This window comes from Gracilinanus agilis, chromosome 4 (genome assembly GCF_016433145.1).
Source record: "Gracilinanus agilis isolate LMUSP501 chromosome 4, AgileGrace, whole genome shotgun sequence".
Classification (NCBI taxonomy): domain Eukaryota; kingdom Metazoa; phylum Chordata; class Mammalia; order Didelphimorphia; family Didelphidae; genus Gracilinanus; species Gracilinanus agilis.
The window spans coordinates 137,044,888-137,063,827 of record NC_058133.1 but is presented as its reverse complement, the minus strand read 5'-3'; the positions used below and the strand labels follow the sequence as shown (position 1 = coordinate 137,063,827).

At 33.6% G+C, this 18,940-nt stretch overlaps 1 protein-coding gene across 1 annotated transcript in view; it reads left to right on the top strand.

Annotated features, from left to right (window-relative positions):
• The window catches only part of LOC123247970 (serine/threonine-protein kinase MRCK alpha-like), a 426,637-nt gene that overhangs the window by 289,413 nt on the left and 118,284 nt on the right, over nt 1-18,940 (top strand). The window contains exons 9-11 of the mRNA XM_044677091.1: nt 7,612-7,691; nt 13,395-13,561; nt 15,091-15,213. Of these exons, the coding sequence (XP_044533026.1) occupies nt 7,612-7,691; nt 13,395-13,561; nt 15,091-15,213 (370 nt within the window). The remainder of the gene's footprint in view (nt 1-7,611; nt 7,692-13,394; nt 13,562-15,090; nt 15,214-18,940) is intronic.

Here is an 18,940-nt window from a genome sequence, read left to right as displayed (position 1 = left end):
CCTGTGTTTTTCTTGGCAAATAGATTCCCAGGTATTTCATACTGTCTATAGTGATTTTAAATGGAATTTCTCTTTCTAACTCTTGCTGCTGAGTTTTGTTGGAAATATATAGAAATGCTTATGATATATTTGGGCTTATTTTATATCCTGCCACTTTGCTAAAGTTATTAATTATTTTAATTAGCTTTTTAGTTGATTTTCTAGGATTCTCTAATGTAGTATCCTATCCTCATATCCTTGCAAAGAATGATAGTTTAGTTTCCTGATTGCCTACTTTAATTCCTTCAATTTCTTTTTTTTCTTCTCTAATTGCTAAAGCTAACATTTCTAGTACAATATTATAGAATAGTGGTGATAAATGGACATACTTGCTTTACTCCTGATCTTACTGAGAAAGCATCTAATATCCCCATTGGAGATGATACTTGTTCATGGTTTTAAATAAATACTAATAATTATTTTGAGGAAAGGCCCTTTCATTTCTATGTGTTCAAGTGTTTTTAGTAGGAATGGGTGTTGTATTTTGCCAGAGGCTTTTTCTGTATCTATTGAGATTATCTTGTGATTTCTCTTAGTTTGATTATTGATATAGTCAATTTTGCAGATGATTTTCTTAATATTAAACTAGCCTTGCATTCCTGGTATAAATCCGCCCGGGCATAGTGAATAACACCTGTGATATATTGTTGTAGTCTTTTGGCTGGTATTTGGTGTATAATTATCTTTTCTGTTTTGGGACTTTTTAGCTTAGATATCAGTGACATATTTGTATCAAAAAAAGAATTTGATAGGACCCTTTCTTTGCTTATTTTGCCAGATAGTTTGTATAGTATTAGGATTAATTGTTCTTTAAAAGTTTGATAGAATTTATTTGTGAATCCATCTGACCCTGGGATTTTTTTCTTGGGGAGTTCATTGATGGTTTGTTCAATTTCTTTTTCAGAGATAGGACTATTTAAGTTTTCTATTTCCTCTTTTGTTAATCTAGATAATTCCAGTTTTTGTAAATATACATCCATTTCTCCTAGAATATCATTTATTGAAATATAATTGGGCAAGATGGCTCCTAATGATTACTTAATTTCTTCTTCACTGAGATGAAATCACCCTTTTAATTTTTGATTCTGGTAATATGATTCTCTTCTTTCCTTTTTTAAATCAAATTAACCATTGCTGTATCTTTTTTAATTGTTCATTTTTTTAATAGAACCAGCTCTTAGTCTTATTTATTTTCAATTTTTACTTTCAATTTTATTGATTTCTCCTTTGATTTTTATGATTTCCAATTCAATCTTTAACTGGGAATTTTTAATTTGTTCTTTTTCTAATTTTTTTTAGTGGTATGCCTAATTCATTGATCTGCTTTTTCTCCATTCAGGATATGAATTTTCTCCTTAGTACTGTTTTGGCTGTATCCCATGAAGTTTGATATATTGTCTCTTCACTCTCATTCTCTTCAGTGGAATCAATGATTATTTCTATGATTTGTTCTTTGACCCACCCATTTTGAAGAATTAGATTATTTAATTTCCAATTAATTTTTAATTTGCCTTTCATGAACCATTATTGACTATAATTTTTATTGCATTATAATCTGAAAAAAATTGCATTTATTATTTCTGAGCCTCACTATGGGCTGGTGCCAGGGTCTGGGAATCTCAGGGGTGGGTCTGGTGTGTGAAGTACTCTATTATTAGTGTAGATGGCATCCTGGGATTCTGAATTTGGCCTATACCCAGGCTCAGAATATGGTGCAGTAGGTAGGGATGGGAGGTGGGGCAGTGTTCAGCCAGTACTCCTCTATGTGCAGTTCTGCTTTTGCTTCCAGTTCCCCCATTTCCCATGAAAATCAACTCTTACTTCCTACATTTCAAGTTGTGTTCAGTGGGAGACACCTCTTATTCCATCTTGTTGTTCGTTTTTGATACCTGTCATTTTGAGGTGCTTTTTAAAGATTGGTTTAGAAGGATTGTCAGAGCAACTTCAGCTTTTGCTGCTACTCAACTTCCATCTTGGCTCCAGGCCTGGCTTTCAGTCTGCTGAGCTACTTACCAACTCCTTGGAACATTATTATCTAGGGTTATCAATACTTTGAAATTTGATATGTTTATATCCTTGGATCATTATTCTATTAATTTATTGGCTCTTATTCTCTATATTTGTGCTTCTTGTCCATAAATGTTGAGTAGTAGGATATTTATGCAAAGATTTTTTCCACAATTAAATTCATTTTTTATTTTCTTAGTTTTAGTTTTGTTCATGCAATAGCCTTTTCAATTAAATGAAACCACAATTAAAGATTTTATATTTTATAATTGCTTCTCACTAGATATACATTCATGCTCTATATACAAATTTTCCCCTTCTTTTGAAAAGTTACATTCTTATTTTAAGAGTATATATGCTCTCAACTTTAGAGTACCATCCTCCTCATATATCTTGCTATATTAGGATTATTTTCAAACATGTAGCTATTATCTAACATTTACTAGTGTCATCTAGAAGAGAAAATGTTCAATAGAAAAAAATCTTCATAGGAAACATTACTGAAAAAAATCTCTTATCTAAACTACATAAGGAATTTATACAAATGTATAAGAAAAATAATAATTCCCTGGTAGATAAGAAGCCAGGGATAAGAAGATCAGTTCTCAGAAGGGAAATTACAAGTATCAACAACCACATGAAAGAGTGTTCCAAATCATTAAAAGAGAAATGCAGATCAGAACAACTGGGAAAGCAGTAGTAACAACAGAAACCTAGATGGCTTCCACCTATAAATCATAAGTACTGAGAAAGGAAGGGAAGGAGTATTTGCTAATTATTTCACTATATATTGTTTTATTCTTCCCTATAGTAATGGTAGGTGTGCCACTGACCCTAAGTCTCATATTAATTTTATTTAATAGAATGGGGTGGGAACCTCTGGCTGTAGAAAGAGTTTAGTTGTCAGGTTGCTCAGGGGTAAGAGGAATCCACATAGCAAGAAGTATGGTGTCTGGGCCTTTAGTGGGTTTAGAGGTGAGACATAGTTGATTTACTCATCCTCCATAGTAAAGGTAGCTCTGTTCCCTTCTTTTGAGATGTTGGATTTGTTATCATTGGTTGGTGAGGAGGTGATCCTGGACCAGCTAGACTTTGTAGTGCACATCTAAAAAGGAGCATAGTATTCTCACTGATGATAGAAAGCAAAATCACAGTTGATTTATTCACAGCCCCCATAGTTTCTAGTATAACTTATCCCCCAGTAATGACTGATGGTCATTTGGAGAACCAGCTTAAGTTTGGGTAGTCTTGTCAACAGAAAGCTGAGTACTGAGTGATGAAAATTGTTTTTCCTTAGGAAGTAATGAAAGATAATTTACTAAGATATAGAAGGGTTACATTCTATTTACAACAAGGTGAAGTACCCTTCTAAGAACTAGAGAAAGCTAACCAAAAAATAAATAAGAAAGAAGTCAAGAAGTTGAATAGAATCTTAGATAAGTCAAATGTGATAGGTATCTAGAAAAAATTGAATGGGAACAGAAAAGAGTATATCTTCTTCTTAGTACATGGTACCTTCACAAAAGGTGACCATATATTAGTTCACAAAAATATCATATTTAATAGAAAAGCAGAAATATGAAATGCAACTTTCTCAGACCATTATGCAATAAAAATCCTATATAATAAGGGACTGTGGAGATAAGAAGTAAAAACTAATTGGAAACTAAATAGCCTAATCTTACAGAATGAATGGGTTAAAGAACAATCATTGAAATAATAATTTCATTAAAGAGAAGGATAATAATGAGACAATATACCAGAACCTATGGGATTCAGCAAAAGCAGGAATTAGGGGAAAAGTTTTCTCTCTAAATGCTTAAATTAGTAAAATAGAGAAAGAAAAGATGAATTGGGAATGGAATTTTTAAAACTAGAAAAAGAAAAAATATCTCCAACTAACACCAGATTAGAAATCCTTAAAATTAAAGGCAAGATCAGTAAAATTCAATTAAGAAAATATTGAATTAACAAATAAATCTAGGGTTTGGATTTATGAAAAAAATTAGCAAAATTGATAAATCATTGCTCAATCTAATAAATAAGAGAAGAAAGCCAAATCATTCGCAAAAAAAAAGATAAAAGAAGAGTGAATATACTACCAGTATTGATAAAAGTAAAGCAATTATTATGAGTTATTTTGCTCAACTATATGAAAATAATTTTAACAATAAGAGAAATAAAAGAATGCATACCTCCCTATCCCAAATCACATTTACATTATCAGTGCAAGAAACAGAAAATCTGAAAAAGCCTATTTTAGAAAAAGAAACTAAGCCATAAGTGAACTTCCTAAGAAAAAAGCATCAGGATCAGATGGATTTACAAGTGATTTCTACCAAAAATTTAAGGACCAACTATTTCTAATATTAAATTATTTGAATGAACAGGCAAAGAAGGAGTTTTACCAAACTCCTTTTGTGAAACAAGTATGGTACTGATATTTAACCAAGAAGAGCAAAATTAGAAGAAGAAAATTATAGACCAAACCCATTAATGAATGTAGAGTTAAAAATCCTGAACAAAATACTAGCTAGAAGACTACAATAATATGTCACAAAGATAAAACATTGTGACCAACAGGATTTATGCCAGATATGCAGGAATGGTTTAATATAAGGAAAACTATCAACAATATCGGGGCAGCTGAGTGGCTCAGTGGATTGAGAGCCAGGCCTAGAGACTAGAGGTCCTAGGTTCAAGTCCGGCCTCGGACACTTCCAGCTGTGTGACCTTGGGCAAGTCACTTGACCCCTATTGCCCACCCTTACCACTCCTGGGCCAAGGAGGGTCCCTAGCCTGGATGAAAAAGGAGGACTGTTGGGCGTGGGGCTAGCAACCCCACCCTGTAAAAACCACACCTGCTAAAGAAACTGCAGCCTAATGTAGGGGCAGCTGGGCTAGCTCAGTGGATTGAGAGCCAGGCCTAGAGACAAAAAAGGTCCTAGGTTCAAGTCCGGGCTCAGACACTTCCCAGCTGGGTGACCCTGAGCGACTGTGTGTCCCATTGCCTACTGGTTGTGGCCCTATGCTCCTAGAATGGAGTCCCAGGATAAAAAAAAAAATCAACAATATCAATAACAAATGATAAAAACCATATGATTATGTCAAAAGATGCAGAAAAAGTCTTTGACAAAATATAACACTAATTCCTGTTACAATTACTGGAAAACATAGTTGTACATGGATTTTTTTCCCTAAAATGATAAGTAACATCTGTCTAAAACCACTGGTAATTATCATCTATAAAGGGAAGAATCTAGAAGCCTTCCCATTAATTTCAGGGATGAAACTATTACTACCAATATTATTTAATAAAGTATTAAAAATGCTAGCAATAGCAATGAGAAGAAAAAGAAATTGAAGGAATATGAATGGGTAAAGCGATAATAAAAGTAACCGTTTGCTGATGACACGACAGTATATGTAGAAAATCCCAGAAAATTACAGGTAGTTGAAACTATAGATAATTTTAGCAAAGTAGCAAGATATAAAATAAATCCACATAAATCATCAGCATTTTTATATATTACTGACAAAGTCTTTCAAGAAGAAATAGAAAGAGATAAAATAACCACAGATGGGGGCAGCTGAGTAGCTCAGTGGATTGAGAGCCAGGCCTAGAGACAGGAGGTCCGAGGTTCAAATCTGGCCTCAGACACTTCCCAACTCTGTGACCCTGGGCAAGTCACTTGACCCCCCCCCCATTGCCTATCCTTACCACTCTAAACTCTTTTTACACAGAGTCAGATCTAAATAAATGGAGAAATATTTATTGCTCATGGAGAGGCAGAGCCAATATAATTAAAGTGGCAATCCTACCTAATCTACCCTTTTAATGGCATCCCAATTAAAGCACCAAAAAATATTTTATTGAATTAGAAAAAATAATGAAATTCATCTGGAAGAATAAAAGATCAAGAAAAGCAAAGGAATTAATGAAAAAATATAAAGGAATAAGGTCTGCAAGTACCAGATTTTAAATTGTATTATAATGTAATGATTATCAAAACCATCTAGAACTGACTAAGAAATTCAGAGTTAGAGTAGTAGAAAAGATCAAGTATACAGTACAACAAATAGCAGTAAGCAGATCCAGGATTTTGGAGTAACAAATCAGTGTTTTGAAAAAATTACTGGGATAACTAGAAACTAGTTTAGCAGAAACTAGGTATAGACCAATATGTTACACCATTCACTAAGATAAGTTCAAAATGGATACATGATGTAGACATAAAAGGAAATATCATAGGTAAATTAGAACAGAGAACATATTACCTATTGTATTTATGGATAGGAGTGAAATTTATGAATCAACAAGAGATGGAGAGCATCATGAAACATAAAATGTATAATTTTGAGTATGTTAAATTGAAAAGTGTTTGTACAAATAAAATAAATACTACCAAGATTAGAAGGAAAGCAGAAATTTTGCAGGGGGTGGGGTTATAGACAGCCCTTCAGATAAAGGTCTCCTATCTAAAAATATGTAATGAACTTTGTCAAATTTATAAGACTGTAAGTGCCATCCCCCAGTTGATAAATGAGCAAAAAAATATGAACAGATGATTTTCAGATGAAGAAATGAAAGCCATATATAGATCTATGAAGCAATGCTCCAGATCACTATTGATTAGAGAAATGCAAACCAAAACAATTATGAATTATCACCTCACATCCACCAGATTGGCTAATATGACAAAAGGACAAAGACATGCTGGAGGAGATGTAGAAAAACGGGTACACTGATGCACTGTTTGTGGAGCTGTGAACTGATTCAAACATTTTGGAGAAAAATTTGGAGATGCACCCAGAGAATTATAAAACTGTATATACCCTTATACCCAACAATAGCATTTATGAGTCTGTTTCCCAAGGAGACTAGGGAGGGAGGAAGGGAACCTATATATTACAAAATATTTATATAAGCTTTTTCTAATGGCAAAGAAGACTGAGGGGATGCCATCAACTGGGGGTTGGTTAAACAAATTGTCATATATGATGGTGATGGAATATTACTGTACCCTATGAAACAGTGAGCAAACTGATTTTTTAAAAATCTGGAATGAACTATACAAGATAATAAACAGTGAAATGAGTAGAACCAAGTGAGCATTTTATACACTGCCACAAAACTAATACTAGAAAAATAAACTGAGAATTTTACCTCCAGAAAGGAAACAAAGATAAAATGTGAAAGATGTCATTTATATGAACATGTTGAACTCCATGATGATATCCTATGTGACATGGGGGGGGGTTTGGAATGGTTGGTACACAGTGGACAGAATATTATGTAGATGTGAGGAAAAGTAAGTTAAACATATAGGAGATCTGTGATTTCATTGTGTGATATCTTCTTTATCTTTATATATGGAGATGCTTGTATTTTTTGGATTTGCAAACATTTAGAATAATAATTTAAATTTTTTTAAAGAATTTTATTCCTTAAAAAAAATGAAAAATCCAAGGTAAAGTACCAGTTATTTGTGCAATCTAAATGAATTTCTGTGACAGACTCTGAAGGTAATATTTATTCATTCATACTTTTATTTTCTCCCTCAGGAAACGATGCCCCCTCCAACCCACACTGCATTCTCTGGTCACCATCTGCCATTTGTTGGTTTTACATATACTAGTAGCTGGTAAGTTTGAATTTTTTTTTTAAGTCTTGCTAGGTTAATAGCAAAATGACGCGAATTTAAGTTTTAAAAATCTAAGTTATCTACTAGAGATCTTTCTAATTTACAAAAGATCGGTGCTATAACTGTATCCAAAGGATTTTATTGTTATATAGATTTACTTAGTTTCGGTATTTACCCCAGTCTTCTCACAAGAAAGTTTGTTTAGATATTTTCAAAATTTTTCTTAAAGTATTTGAAAACACTTCCAATTCTTGTAAGAATTTTTAATAAACTTACAGGGAAATTTTACATTGAGATTACTGAATATGAAACTATATGTTGATTTAATTTAGAGGGTTTTAATGAGTTCTGAATTAAATTTCTATAGCTTTTCATTTTTTACTACAGATACAGGCACACAATTTACAATTATCTCCATTGTAGTCTTATCCCATCACATGTTGTTTCTTATTAACCATGGGTATATAGTATTACTTACTCTATCTTTGTCTTTCCAGGGAGAAACTGTGAACTTTCTTTACATTTAGCTGCAACTTGATTTTCTTCCCCCTTCATTTTGTTTATACTAAGAAAGTTAAGAATGATATGATTCAATTCCTCCAACTGTATGGTTCACTTCTTGATCATTGAATAAGGATCTCACATTTAGAGAACCAACAACCATGTTAAATTTTATATTTCATACTGTATGGAGTGGATTTATGCGGAGGCTTGTACCCCAAGAATCACTCTAATGAGCAGACAGGAGACTTGATAAGATGCTGGCAGAGAAAAGCTTCTGTTTTATTCTGAGAAAACATTGGACAGTGTGGGGGTGGGGGTCAGGGAGGAAAAGGGATTCTAACCACACAAGCAATTTGCTTGGGGCAAAAAATGCCCTCTCTTCTTCTAGTTATAATCACAGACTTTTATAATAATCCTGTTGCAAGATTCTCCTCCTCCCCTGTGTCCAGTTCCACGGAAGGGAGGGTTGTGACATTTACAGTATTGAACGTGTGATTTTCAACATTACGTACCCCTAAAGACCCCTATGACTTAGGAAAAAACCCATGACTGTCATGGAATTCCCAGGCTCAGACCATAAATGACACTTTTGAGACTCACTGTACTTTCTCTCCTTCAGTTTATCTTATAGTTGGCTTTCTTTCCAGGGTACAGATAAATTCTTCTCGAGGTTTTTGAAAATAGGTCAGGAAAACTAGAAGGTTTATGGGTGGGTGGGTGGGGACAGGCAGTTTTCGTCTAAGGGATAGTAACACTAAGGGGTCTTGAGAATTGAGGTTATAAGTCAAATACTACTCTGAGAATTACACACTGAATCTCATCCCACCCAATACTAAAATATATTCTGTGATCCCATTATCTCAGTTCTTTCCAGCTATGTAAGTCACAGTCCAGTTGTGACCTATCTATCTTATAGGAATCGTGTCTATGTTATTTCAAAAGTCTATCCCATGATGACCATTGGACATAATAAAGGCCCTTGTAGCTTCTCCCCAACATTATAAAAGTATCAATACCTAGAGTCCGACTCTAGTTATGCACTTGTTATTCCTCTTTTTTCCATGTTATCATTCAATCTTCTCTTTTTAAGCTCATAAATGATCTAAAAACTGTTGGTTGTCATCTTCTTATGCCTTTTCTACCTCACTGCCACTGTTGTTGTTGAATCAGAAAGGGCCTTTTCAGGATTAGGATCTGTTAAGTATTTTTGTTTGTTTGATGGATTGCTTTGTATAAAATGTTTATCATCAAATACTTGGGTAAATTTGTCCTCAGAAAAGCGACTTGGTCTTTTATCAGGTCCATACTTTCCAAAGCCTTTGAGAACTCAAAATCACATCCATTTCTACACGGTGTCCTAAATGTTATTAAACTTTTAAATATTTGTACTTTGTATACCTGGTTACTTGTAAATGTAGAAATACTTTTTATCCAGCAGGAAAATAGATGGGAAAGGGGTTAAGGAGAAAGATGAGGTGGGGGAGGGGGGTAGAATTAGTTTGAAACAAAACAGACTCTTAAAGATGGGACAAGAAACAAAGAAGGAAAAACATGAGAAAAGGATGAAGGGAAATACACAATTAATAATCATAACTAAATGAGATGAAGTTACTCATAAAATGGAAGAGGATAGCAGAATGGATTTGAAAAGAAATCTAACAATATGTTAATTATAGGGAAAACATTTGAAATGGAAAGTAAACATAGAATTTAAATAAGAGGCTTGAGTAAAATGTGTTGTTTCAGCAAAAATGAAAAAGAAAGGGGTAGAAATCATAATCTCAGACAAAACAATAACAAAAAAATTTAAGACCTAATTAAAAGATATAAATAGAGAAACTATATTTTGCTGAAAGATACCATAGACAGTGAATTAATTTCAATGCTAAATATATTCACCAACTGGCATAGAATATAGATTCTTAAGGGAATTAATTAAATGAATTATAGGGGAAAATAGATTGTAAAACTATATATGGAACCTTCAATTTACTCTTCTCCGATCTAGATAAATCTAACAACAAAAAATAGAAATGAAGGCCCTGAATAGAATTTTAGAAAAATTAGATATGATAGCCCTCTGAAGAATATTGAATAGAATAGAAAGGAATATACTTATAGCTTGACTTTACTGACCCTTTTCAAAAATTAATGTTGTATTAAGTCATAAAAACTCACAAATGTAGAAAAGCAGAAGTATTAAATTTATCTTTTCCCAATTATAATGCAAGAAAAATTACATTATGATGGCCTTTGAAGCTGATTAAAAATTATTTGAAATTTAAATAATTTAAATCACAGAGGTCAGATAAAAATAATAGAAAATCAATAATTTCATTAGCTAATGGCAACAATGAGACAACATTGAAAAATTTATGAGATGTAGCTAGAATAATACCTCTCGTGTGTCTTCTCTCTGTGAAAACCAAGTGGTCTCCACTGAAGGCTATGTGCTATTCTACTGGTCAGTGCAGTGCCTGTAATATACCCTTAAGTTCTGGGACCTGTGAAGTTTTGATGTCCATAAATCCCAGGTCTCCCATTTATCCCAGAAGCATCTCTCTCCCCTGTATTTTTTTTTATATTAAGACAGAAAGAACTCCATAATCCCTGAAGACTTCTCCAACCTCCCAGATCTGTGTACAGATTTACCCAACCTCTTGTTCATATACAGCCCCAATTCTCTTTGCAGAATTACTTTTTAAAAAATAAATTTAATAGGAAAAACAAATTTCACATTTTAATTAATAAAGAATCAATCACAATATCATTCCTTAATAGGCTATCTATATAGTTAAACAATAACTTTTTAAAGATAATTAGTTTGAAGTTAAGAGAGAGAATAATAATAAAGAAAATATATAGCATCTAATTAAGACAACTTATCCTAAACTATTTAAACAAATTATTAGATGATGCAAAATGAGTACTATCCAGAAGAAAATTATTTTATATAGAAGTACCCTCATCCTCATAGCAATTTGGGATCTTATCAATGAACTGCTTAGGTCATCAGTATGTCACTATCAAGGGAGTGTGATATATTGGAAGGAGCATTGATTTTGGAGACAGAAAACTATCTTTCTATATCATCTATATCTATCTTTTTTTTCTGTATACATTTCCTTGGTAACATCTTTCATTCCTTATTCTTTGGATTTCCTCATTTCTTATATGTTGTAGCCTTATTATTACTGGGAAAGTATTACTGAACAGACATTAAGAATTACTATATTAGGGGGCAGCTGGGAAGCTCATTGGATCTAGAGCCAGGCCTAGAGATGGGAGGTCCTAGGTTCAAATTTGGCCTCAGACACTTCCCAGCTGTGTGATCCTGGGCAAGTCACTTAACCCCCATTGCCTAGCCCTTACCATTCTTCTGCCTTGGATCCAATACACAGTATTGACTCCGAGATGGAAGGTAAGGGTTTAAAAAAAAAAAAGAATTACTATATTAGAGACCTACTTTCCCATCAGTATGAAATTTTTATGCAAATTATTTATAGACAAGTTTTCACAAGCAGTATTTTCTAGAAATCTAATCCTAATCACACCTTCATCACACAGTTGACTAAAAAATATAGTGCATACAAGATCCCATCACATATTTTGACAAAAGACCATTGGATTTGGTAGAACAACACATTAAAGTCTCTATTCCAACAAATTGGCTCTGGTCTGTACATCAATTCAGTTGTGTACGGAGCTACCCAACTTCCTACCCATGTAATCAATTCAATTCAATATATCTTGAAAAATACAAAAGATGTGTTATGTATGAAAATATTCATGGAAACTTTGTAATGACAAGATAACTGGAAATACAGAATTGCGATGAATGAGAGAAATGGCTGAATAGATTGTGTTATGTTATTAGAAATGACAAATATCGAAAATATAAAGAAAATATGGGAAATACAGGCAGAGAAGAAAAGAGAAAAAGAGTCATACATACTATGATTATATTAAAAAAAATAACAGCCACAAAAACAAGGGGAATAAAGTATACAATAAAACAAATCCAAAGAGAACTCAAAAGTAGATGTCTATATTAGCATACATATATGCTTTACACATTTTTAAACAAATTGTAAACAATGTGGAGTTTGTGTTTTTGCGCATAATTTCTTTGTGCATTTGTTTAGTTAAATATTTTTTATTGATAGTGGTGGTAATAAAAAGAAAGAAAAATATAAGATATAGCATTGCTGGTTACATTACACTCTGGAACACTGCGTAATCTTTTCTAAGAGAGCCATAACCACTCAATAGAGTTTAACATTAACTATCTTCAGAAGGAAAAGAAGGTACATGGGATCCCCAGACATGAATGAGTTGTTAAGGAACTTGCAAATAGATGAGATCACAGATATATTGGTGTATTTATAGCTAAATAACCATTATGCATTTGAGTATCATTCTTATCAATAGGATTATATTAAAAATGTTACTGATGTTAATTGAAATGCTTTCAAGTAACCATGTTGATCAAAACGAAAATTATTGTTATTCTTTATAGATCCTGACATTTTTTTACAACTTCATATATCACTTTAAAAAAAAAGTTAATTTAGGTTTCTTTGTTTTTCATTAAAATGTTTCTACTAATTGTGGGAACAGAAAAGCAGAAGAAAAACATGATTAATCACATAGTTCGAATATGGATATGATTAGGGTTTTGAAAAGATCACCCTATTGCAAAAAGAAATAATATGGAAATAGGTTTAGAACAGTGATAGGCAATTTATTCCTTTCTGGCCAGATCCAGGCCATAGTTTGCCCATCACTGTCTTAAGCATTTCCTTAATCACTACTTCTGGATGTGGGGGCCTAGCGATTAGGGAATTGCTTAAGGTATTGATGGGCAAACTATGGCCTGGATCTGGCCCGTGGGGAATAGTTTGCCCCAAAGTGGTTTAGAACAATGATACATATGTAAAACCCAGTGAAACTGCTTGTCAGCTCCCCAAGTGGGGAGGGAAGGGGTAAGGGGGATCATGAATCATGTAACTGTGGAAAAATATTCTAAATTTAAAAAAAGAAAAAAATGTTTCTTCTAGATGAGGTGATTTTCCAAGTTAAAATTTTCATAGTCTAGATTATTAATTGTAAGTAAGTAGTAAATTTCTTTTATAAATAATGAATGCACCTTGTTTTCACTTCAAGCTTTTCATCTCATGATTATTTTCTTTTCTTCAGTGTTCTTTCAGATCGGAGTTGTTTACGAGTTACAGCTGGACCCCCCTCAATGGATGTTGATGTCAGTATTCAGCGAACTTTGGAGGACAGCTTAGCAACTGAAGCTTATGAACGGAGAATAAGACGTCTTGAACAGGAAAAACTTGAACTTAGTAGAAAGCTTCAAGGTAAAGAATTTTTTAAGGTAGTGAGTGCTACCAACTAATTGCATTTACATTATTATACATCAATTAGATTGATTTGGAATTTTCATGCAGTATTTTTATATGTAATGAAAAGCTATTAGAAATTAACTTGTCTCAATGTAGAGAAATCATTTTATTTACACATATGTGATATTTGCAGGTTTTAATGCCTAACATATTTCTATTCAGCTTGTTAAATTTAATGTGTCATATTTGTTACAAGGATTTTTTTTTTGGTAGGAAGAGGCCAGAAGGAGAAAAAATAAAAGAAATTTAATTTAGTAGTTCAGAACAGTTGTTATACTTTTGCAACACAAAAAGATTTTTTGCTCTATATTACTTCTAGGCAAAGATACATTCCATACTAATATTAAAAGATAGATATTTGAGGAAAATTTGTTGGTCAATCTGCAGGTAGTAATTAAGCATTTATTATGTCATAGATAGTGCTAGACACTAGAGGTACAGAAAAAAAATTAAATAGTCCCTATTTTCAAGGAGCTTAAATTCTGTAGAAAGAAAATAGAGACATATGAGTATATGCAAAACTTGTTTTTAAAAAAAACAACACAAAAAAATAAGATGGGATAGGACAGCGTTGGCAAATATTTTCAAAATTGCTTACCCAAACTGCACTTTCAGGCTGCCTGTGAGCCCCCCACATTACCCTAGAAAGTAGGGGGTGGAAGTGCTAACATTTGGCTGCTGGGTAGAGGGTCAGAGCATGTGAAAAATGTCCTCAGTTACTGTGGAGAGGGGGAGAGGAACAGTCCCTGTTGTCATGCCCCCACCGCCTTCATCCCCACACACTTGGGCACCCATGCCACAGCTTCTCCAACATGGGGATAGGAGAAAGTATTAGCAGTTAGGGATATCCAGAAAGAGGTAGACTTCAGCTCAACTTTGATTGATCTAGCTACTCTAAAGTGGGAGGTATACAGCGAATGTAATTTATCCATGAAGGATAGCCTCTACAAAGGATCAAGTATGGAACTCCTAGTATGAGGAATAGTATGAGAGCCTGTTGGGCTGGACCATGAGGTACAGGAAGGGGGAATATCTATCTCTCTTTTAGACTGTTTTCCTACCAGCTTGGGGCCAAGGTAAAGAAATAATCAAAAGAGATATATGTGGGGCCCCATTTAAAGAGAGCATGGCTAGTGTGAGCTTTCTCAAATGGTGGTTTTGGGGAAAACTCATTGATTTGAGAAAGAGACTTTAGAAGTGAGGAAGATGCCCATGTGAGAAGGCTGCTGGGTCAAAAGTAGAGAAATGGCCCCTATGCTGTGAACGACATCAAATTATGGACAGGATAACTTCCTAATACTTTAGGCATATATTCTTGAAAGAATTAAAACATTTGTAAATGTAGTACTATTGTTAAAATACTTATATGACTAGGCTTTGTCATTAACTCTGCAAAAATTTTTTCCACTTATTTTGTTAATGTAGTTTTTAAATAAATTCATGTGAATTACTATCATCTTATTTTTTCTTCTTCATTTTTAAAGAATCAACACAGACAGTCCAGGCTCTGCAATATTCAACTGTAGATGGCCCATTAACTGCAAACAAAGATTTAGAAATAAAAAACTTGAAAGAAGAAATTGAGAGGTTGAGGAAACAAGTAACAGGTAAATCTTCATAATTCATTATTAATGCTTTTTTTGTAAACAGAAATATTTCTCCAAAGTGCTTATAAATTAAGAAAAATGGTATGTCATTGTACAATTACCATTCCTTCAGTGTTGTACTAATAACATAGTGAAATTATGGATGTCACTTAAAATTTATAACATGTTAATATTTTTTTCAAACATTTATTAATATTCATTTTTAAAATGGTTACATGATTCATGCTCCTCCTTTCCCCTTTGCCCCCCGCACTCCCCCCACCCATGGCCGATGCACATTTCCACTAGTTTTGTCATGTGTCCTTGATCAAGACCAATTTCCAAATTGTTGGTAGTTGCATTGGTGTGGTAGTTTCGAGTCCACACCCTCAATCATGTCCACCCCGACCCATGCATTCAAGCAGTTGTTTTTCTTATATGTTTCCTCTCCTGCAGTCCTTCCTCTGAATGTGGGTAGCGTTCTTTACCATAAATCCCTCAGAATTGTCCTGGGTCACTGTATTGCTGCTGGTACAGAGGTCCATTACCTTCAATTTTACCATAGTATATCAGTCTCTATGTACAATGTTCTTCTGGCTCTGCTCCTTTCGCTCTGCATCTGTTCCCGGAGGTCCCTCCAGTTCGCCTGGAACTCCTCCAGTTTGTTATTCCTTTTAGCACAATAGTATTCCATCACCCGCATATACCACAGTTTGTTCAGCCATTCCCCAATCTAAGGACATTCCCTCATTTTCCAATTTTTTGCCACCACAAAAAGCAAAGCTATAAATATTTTCTTACAAGTTTGTTTATCTATGATCTCTTTGGGGTACAAACCCAGCAATGGTATGACTGGATCAGAGGGCAGGCATTCTTTTATAGCCCTTTGAGCATGATTCCAAATTGCCAGCCAGAATGGCTAGATCAGTTCACAGCTCCACCAGCAATGCATTAATGTCCCAATTTTGCCACATCCCCTCCAAAATTCATTACTCTCCCCTTCTTTCATTTTAGCCAATCTGCTAGGTATGAGGTGATACCTCAGAGTTGTTTTGATTTGCATTTCTCTAATTATTAGAGATTTGGAACACTTTCTCATGTGCTTATTGATACTTTTGATTTCTTTACCTGAAAATTGCCTATTCATGTCTCTTGCCCATTTATCAATTGGGGAATGGCTTGATTTTTTTATACAATTACTTTAACTCCTTGTATATTTGAGTAATTAGACCCCTGTCAGAGTTTTTCGTTATAAAGATTTTTTCCCAATTTGTTGTTTCCCTTCTGATTTTGACTACATTGTTTTTGTTTGTACAAAAGCTTTTTAGTTTAATATAATCAAAACCATTTAATTTACATTTTGTAATTTTCTCTAACTCTTGCTTGGTTTTAAAGTCTTTCCTTTCCCACAGATCTGACAGGTAAACTATTCTGTGTTCACTTAACTTGTTTATAGTTTCCCTCTTTATATTTAAGTCGTTCACCCATTCTGAATTTATCTGGGTGTAGGGTGTGAGATGTTGATCTAGACCTAATCTCTCCCATATTGTTTTCCAAATTTCCCAGCAGTTTTTGTCAAATAGTGGATTCATGTCCCAAAAGTTGGGCTCTTTCGGTTTATCATACACTATCTTGCTGATGTCATTAACCCCAAGTCTATTCTATTGATCCTCCTCTCTATCTCTTAGCCAGTACCATATTGTTTTGATGACTGCTGCTTTATAGTATACTTTAATATCTGGTACTGCTAGGCCCCCTTCCTTCACATTTTTTTCATTATTTCCCTTGATATTCTTGATCTTTTGTTATTCCAAATGAAATTTGTTATAGTTTTTTCTAATTCAGTAAAGAAGTTTTTTGGTAGGTTGATGGGTATGGCGCTAAATAAGTAAATTAATTTGGGTAGAATTGTCATTTTTATTATGTTAGCTCATCCTACCCATGAGCAATCAATGGCTTTCCAATTGTTTAGATCCAGTTTTATTTGTTTGGAAAGTGTTTTGTAGTTGTTTTCATATAATTGCTGTGTTTGTTTTGGTAGGTAGATTCCTAAGTATTTTATATTGTCTAGGGTGATTTTCAATGGTGTTTCTCTTTCTACTTCTTGCTGCTCTAGTGTGGTGGAAATGTATAGAAATGCTGATGATTTATGTGCATTTATTTTGTATCCTGCAACTTTGCTAAAGTTGTTCATTATTTCTACAAGCTTCTTAGTTGATTCTCTAGGATTTTTTAAGTAGACCATCATATCATCTTCAAAGAGTGATAGCTTAGTCTCCTCATTGCCTATTTTGATACCTTCAATTTCTTTTTCTTCTCTAATTGCAACTGCTAGTGTTTCTAGTACTATGTTGAATAATAGAGGTGATAATGGGCATCCTTGTTTTACTCCTGATCTTATTGGGAAGGCTTCTAATTTATCCCCATTGCATATGATGTTTGTTGATGGTTTTAGGTATATACTGTTTATTATTTTTAGGAAAGGTCCTTCTATTCCTATACTTTTCAGTGTTTTCAATAGGAATGGATGCTGTATTTTGTCAAAGGCTTTTTCAGCATCTATTGAGATAATCATGTGATTTTTGTTTGTTAGACTGTTGATATGGTCAATTATGTGGATGGTTTTCCTAATGTTGAACCATCCTTGCATTCCTGGTATAAATCCCACCTGATCATAGTGGATGATCTTCTTAATTACTTGCTGGAGTCTCTTTGCTAGTATTCTATTTAAGATTTTTGCATCTATGTTCATTAGGGAGATTGGTCTGTAGTTTTCTTTCTCTGTTTTTGGTCTCCCTGGCTTTGGAATCAGTACCATATTTGTGTCATAAAAGGAATTTGGTAGGACTCCTTCTTTGCTTATCATATCAAATAATTTGTATAGTATTGGGATTAGTTGCTCTTTGAATGTCTGATAGAATTCACTTGTGAATCCATCAGGCCCTGGCGATTTTTTCTTAGGGAGTTCTTTGATGGCTTGTTCAATTTCTTTTTTTGATATGGGATTATTTAGGTATTCTATTTCTTCTGCTGTTAATCTAGGCAGTTTATATTTTTGTAAATATTCGTCCATATCTCCTAAATTTTTATATTTATTGCCATATAATTGGGCAAAATAGTTTTTAATGATTGCCTTAATTTCCCCTTCATTGGAGGTGAGGTCTCCCTTTTCATCTTTGATACTATCAATTTGGTTTTCTTCTTTCCTTTTTTTTTATTAGATTGACCAGTACTTTGTCTATTTTATCTGTTTTTTCAAAGTACCAGCTTCTAGTCTTATTTATTAATTTAATAGTTCTTTTACTTTCGATTTTATTAATTTCTAACCCTTGGTTTTTAGTATTTCTAATTTAGTTTTCATCTGGGGATTTTTAATTTGCTCGCTTTCTAATTTTTTGAGTTGCATGCCCAATTCATTGATCTCTGCCCTCCTTAATTTGTTAATATATGCACTCAAGGATATAAATTTCCCCCTGAGTACTGCCTTGGCCGCATCCCACAGAGTTTGGTAGGATGTCTCATCATTGTCATTCTCTTCAATGAAATTGTTGATTGTTTCTATGATTCCTTCTTTGACAAATTGGTTTTGAAGAATCATATTATTTAACTTCCAATTAGTTTTTGATTTTCCTGTCCAGGTGCCCTTACTAATTATTATTTTTATTGCATTATGATCTGAGAAGGTTACATTTATTATTTCTGCTCTTTTGCATTTGTTTGCAATGATTCTATGCCCTATAACATGGTC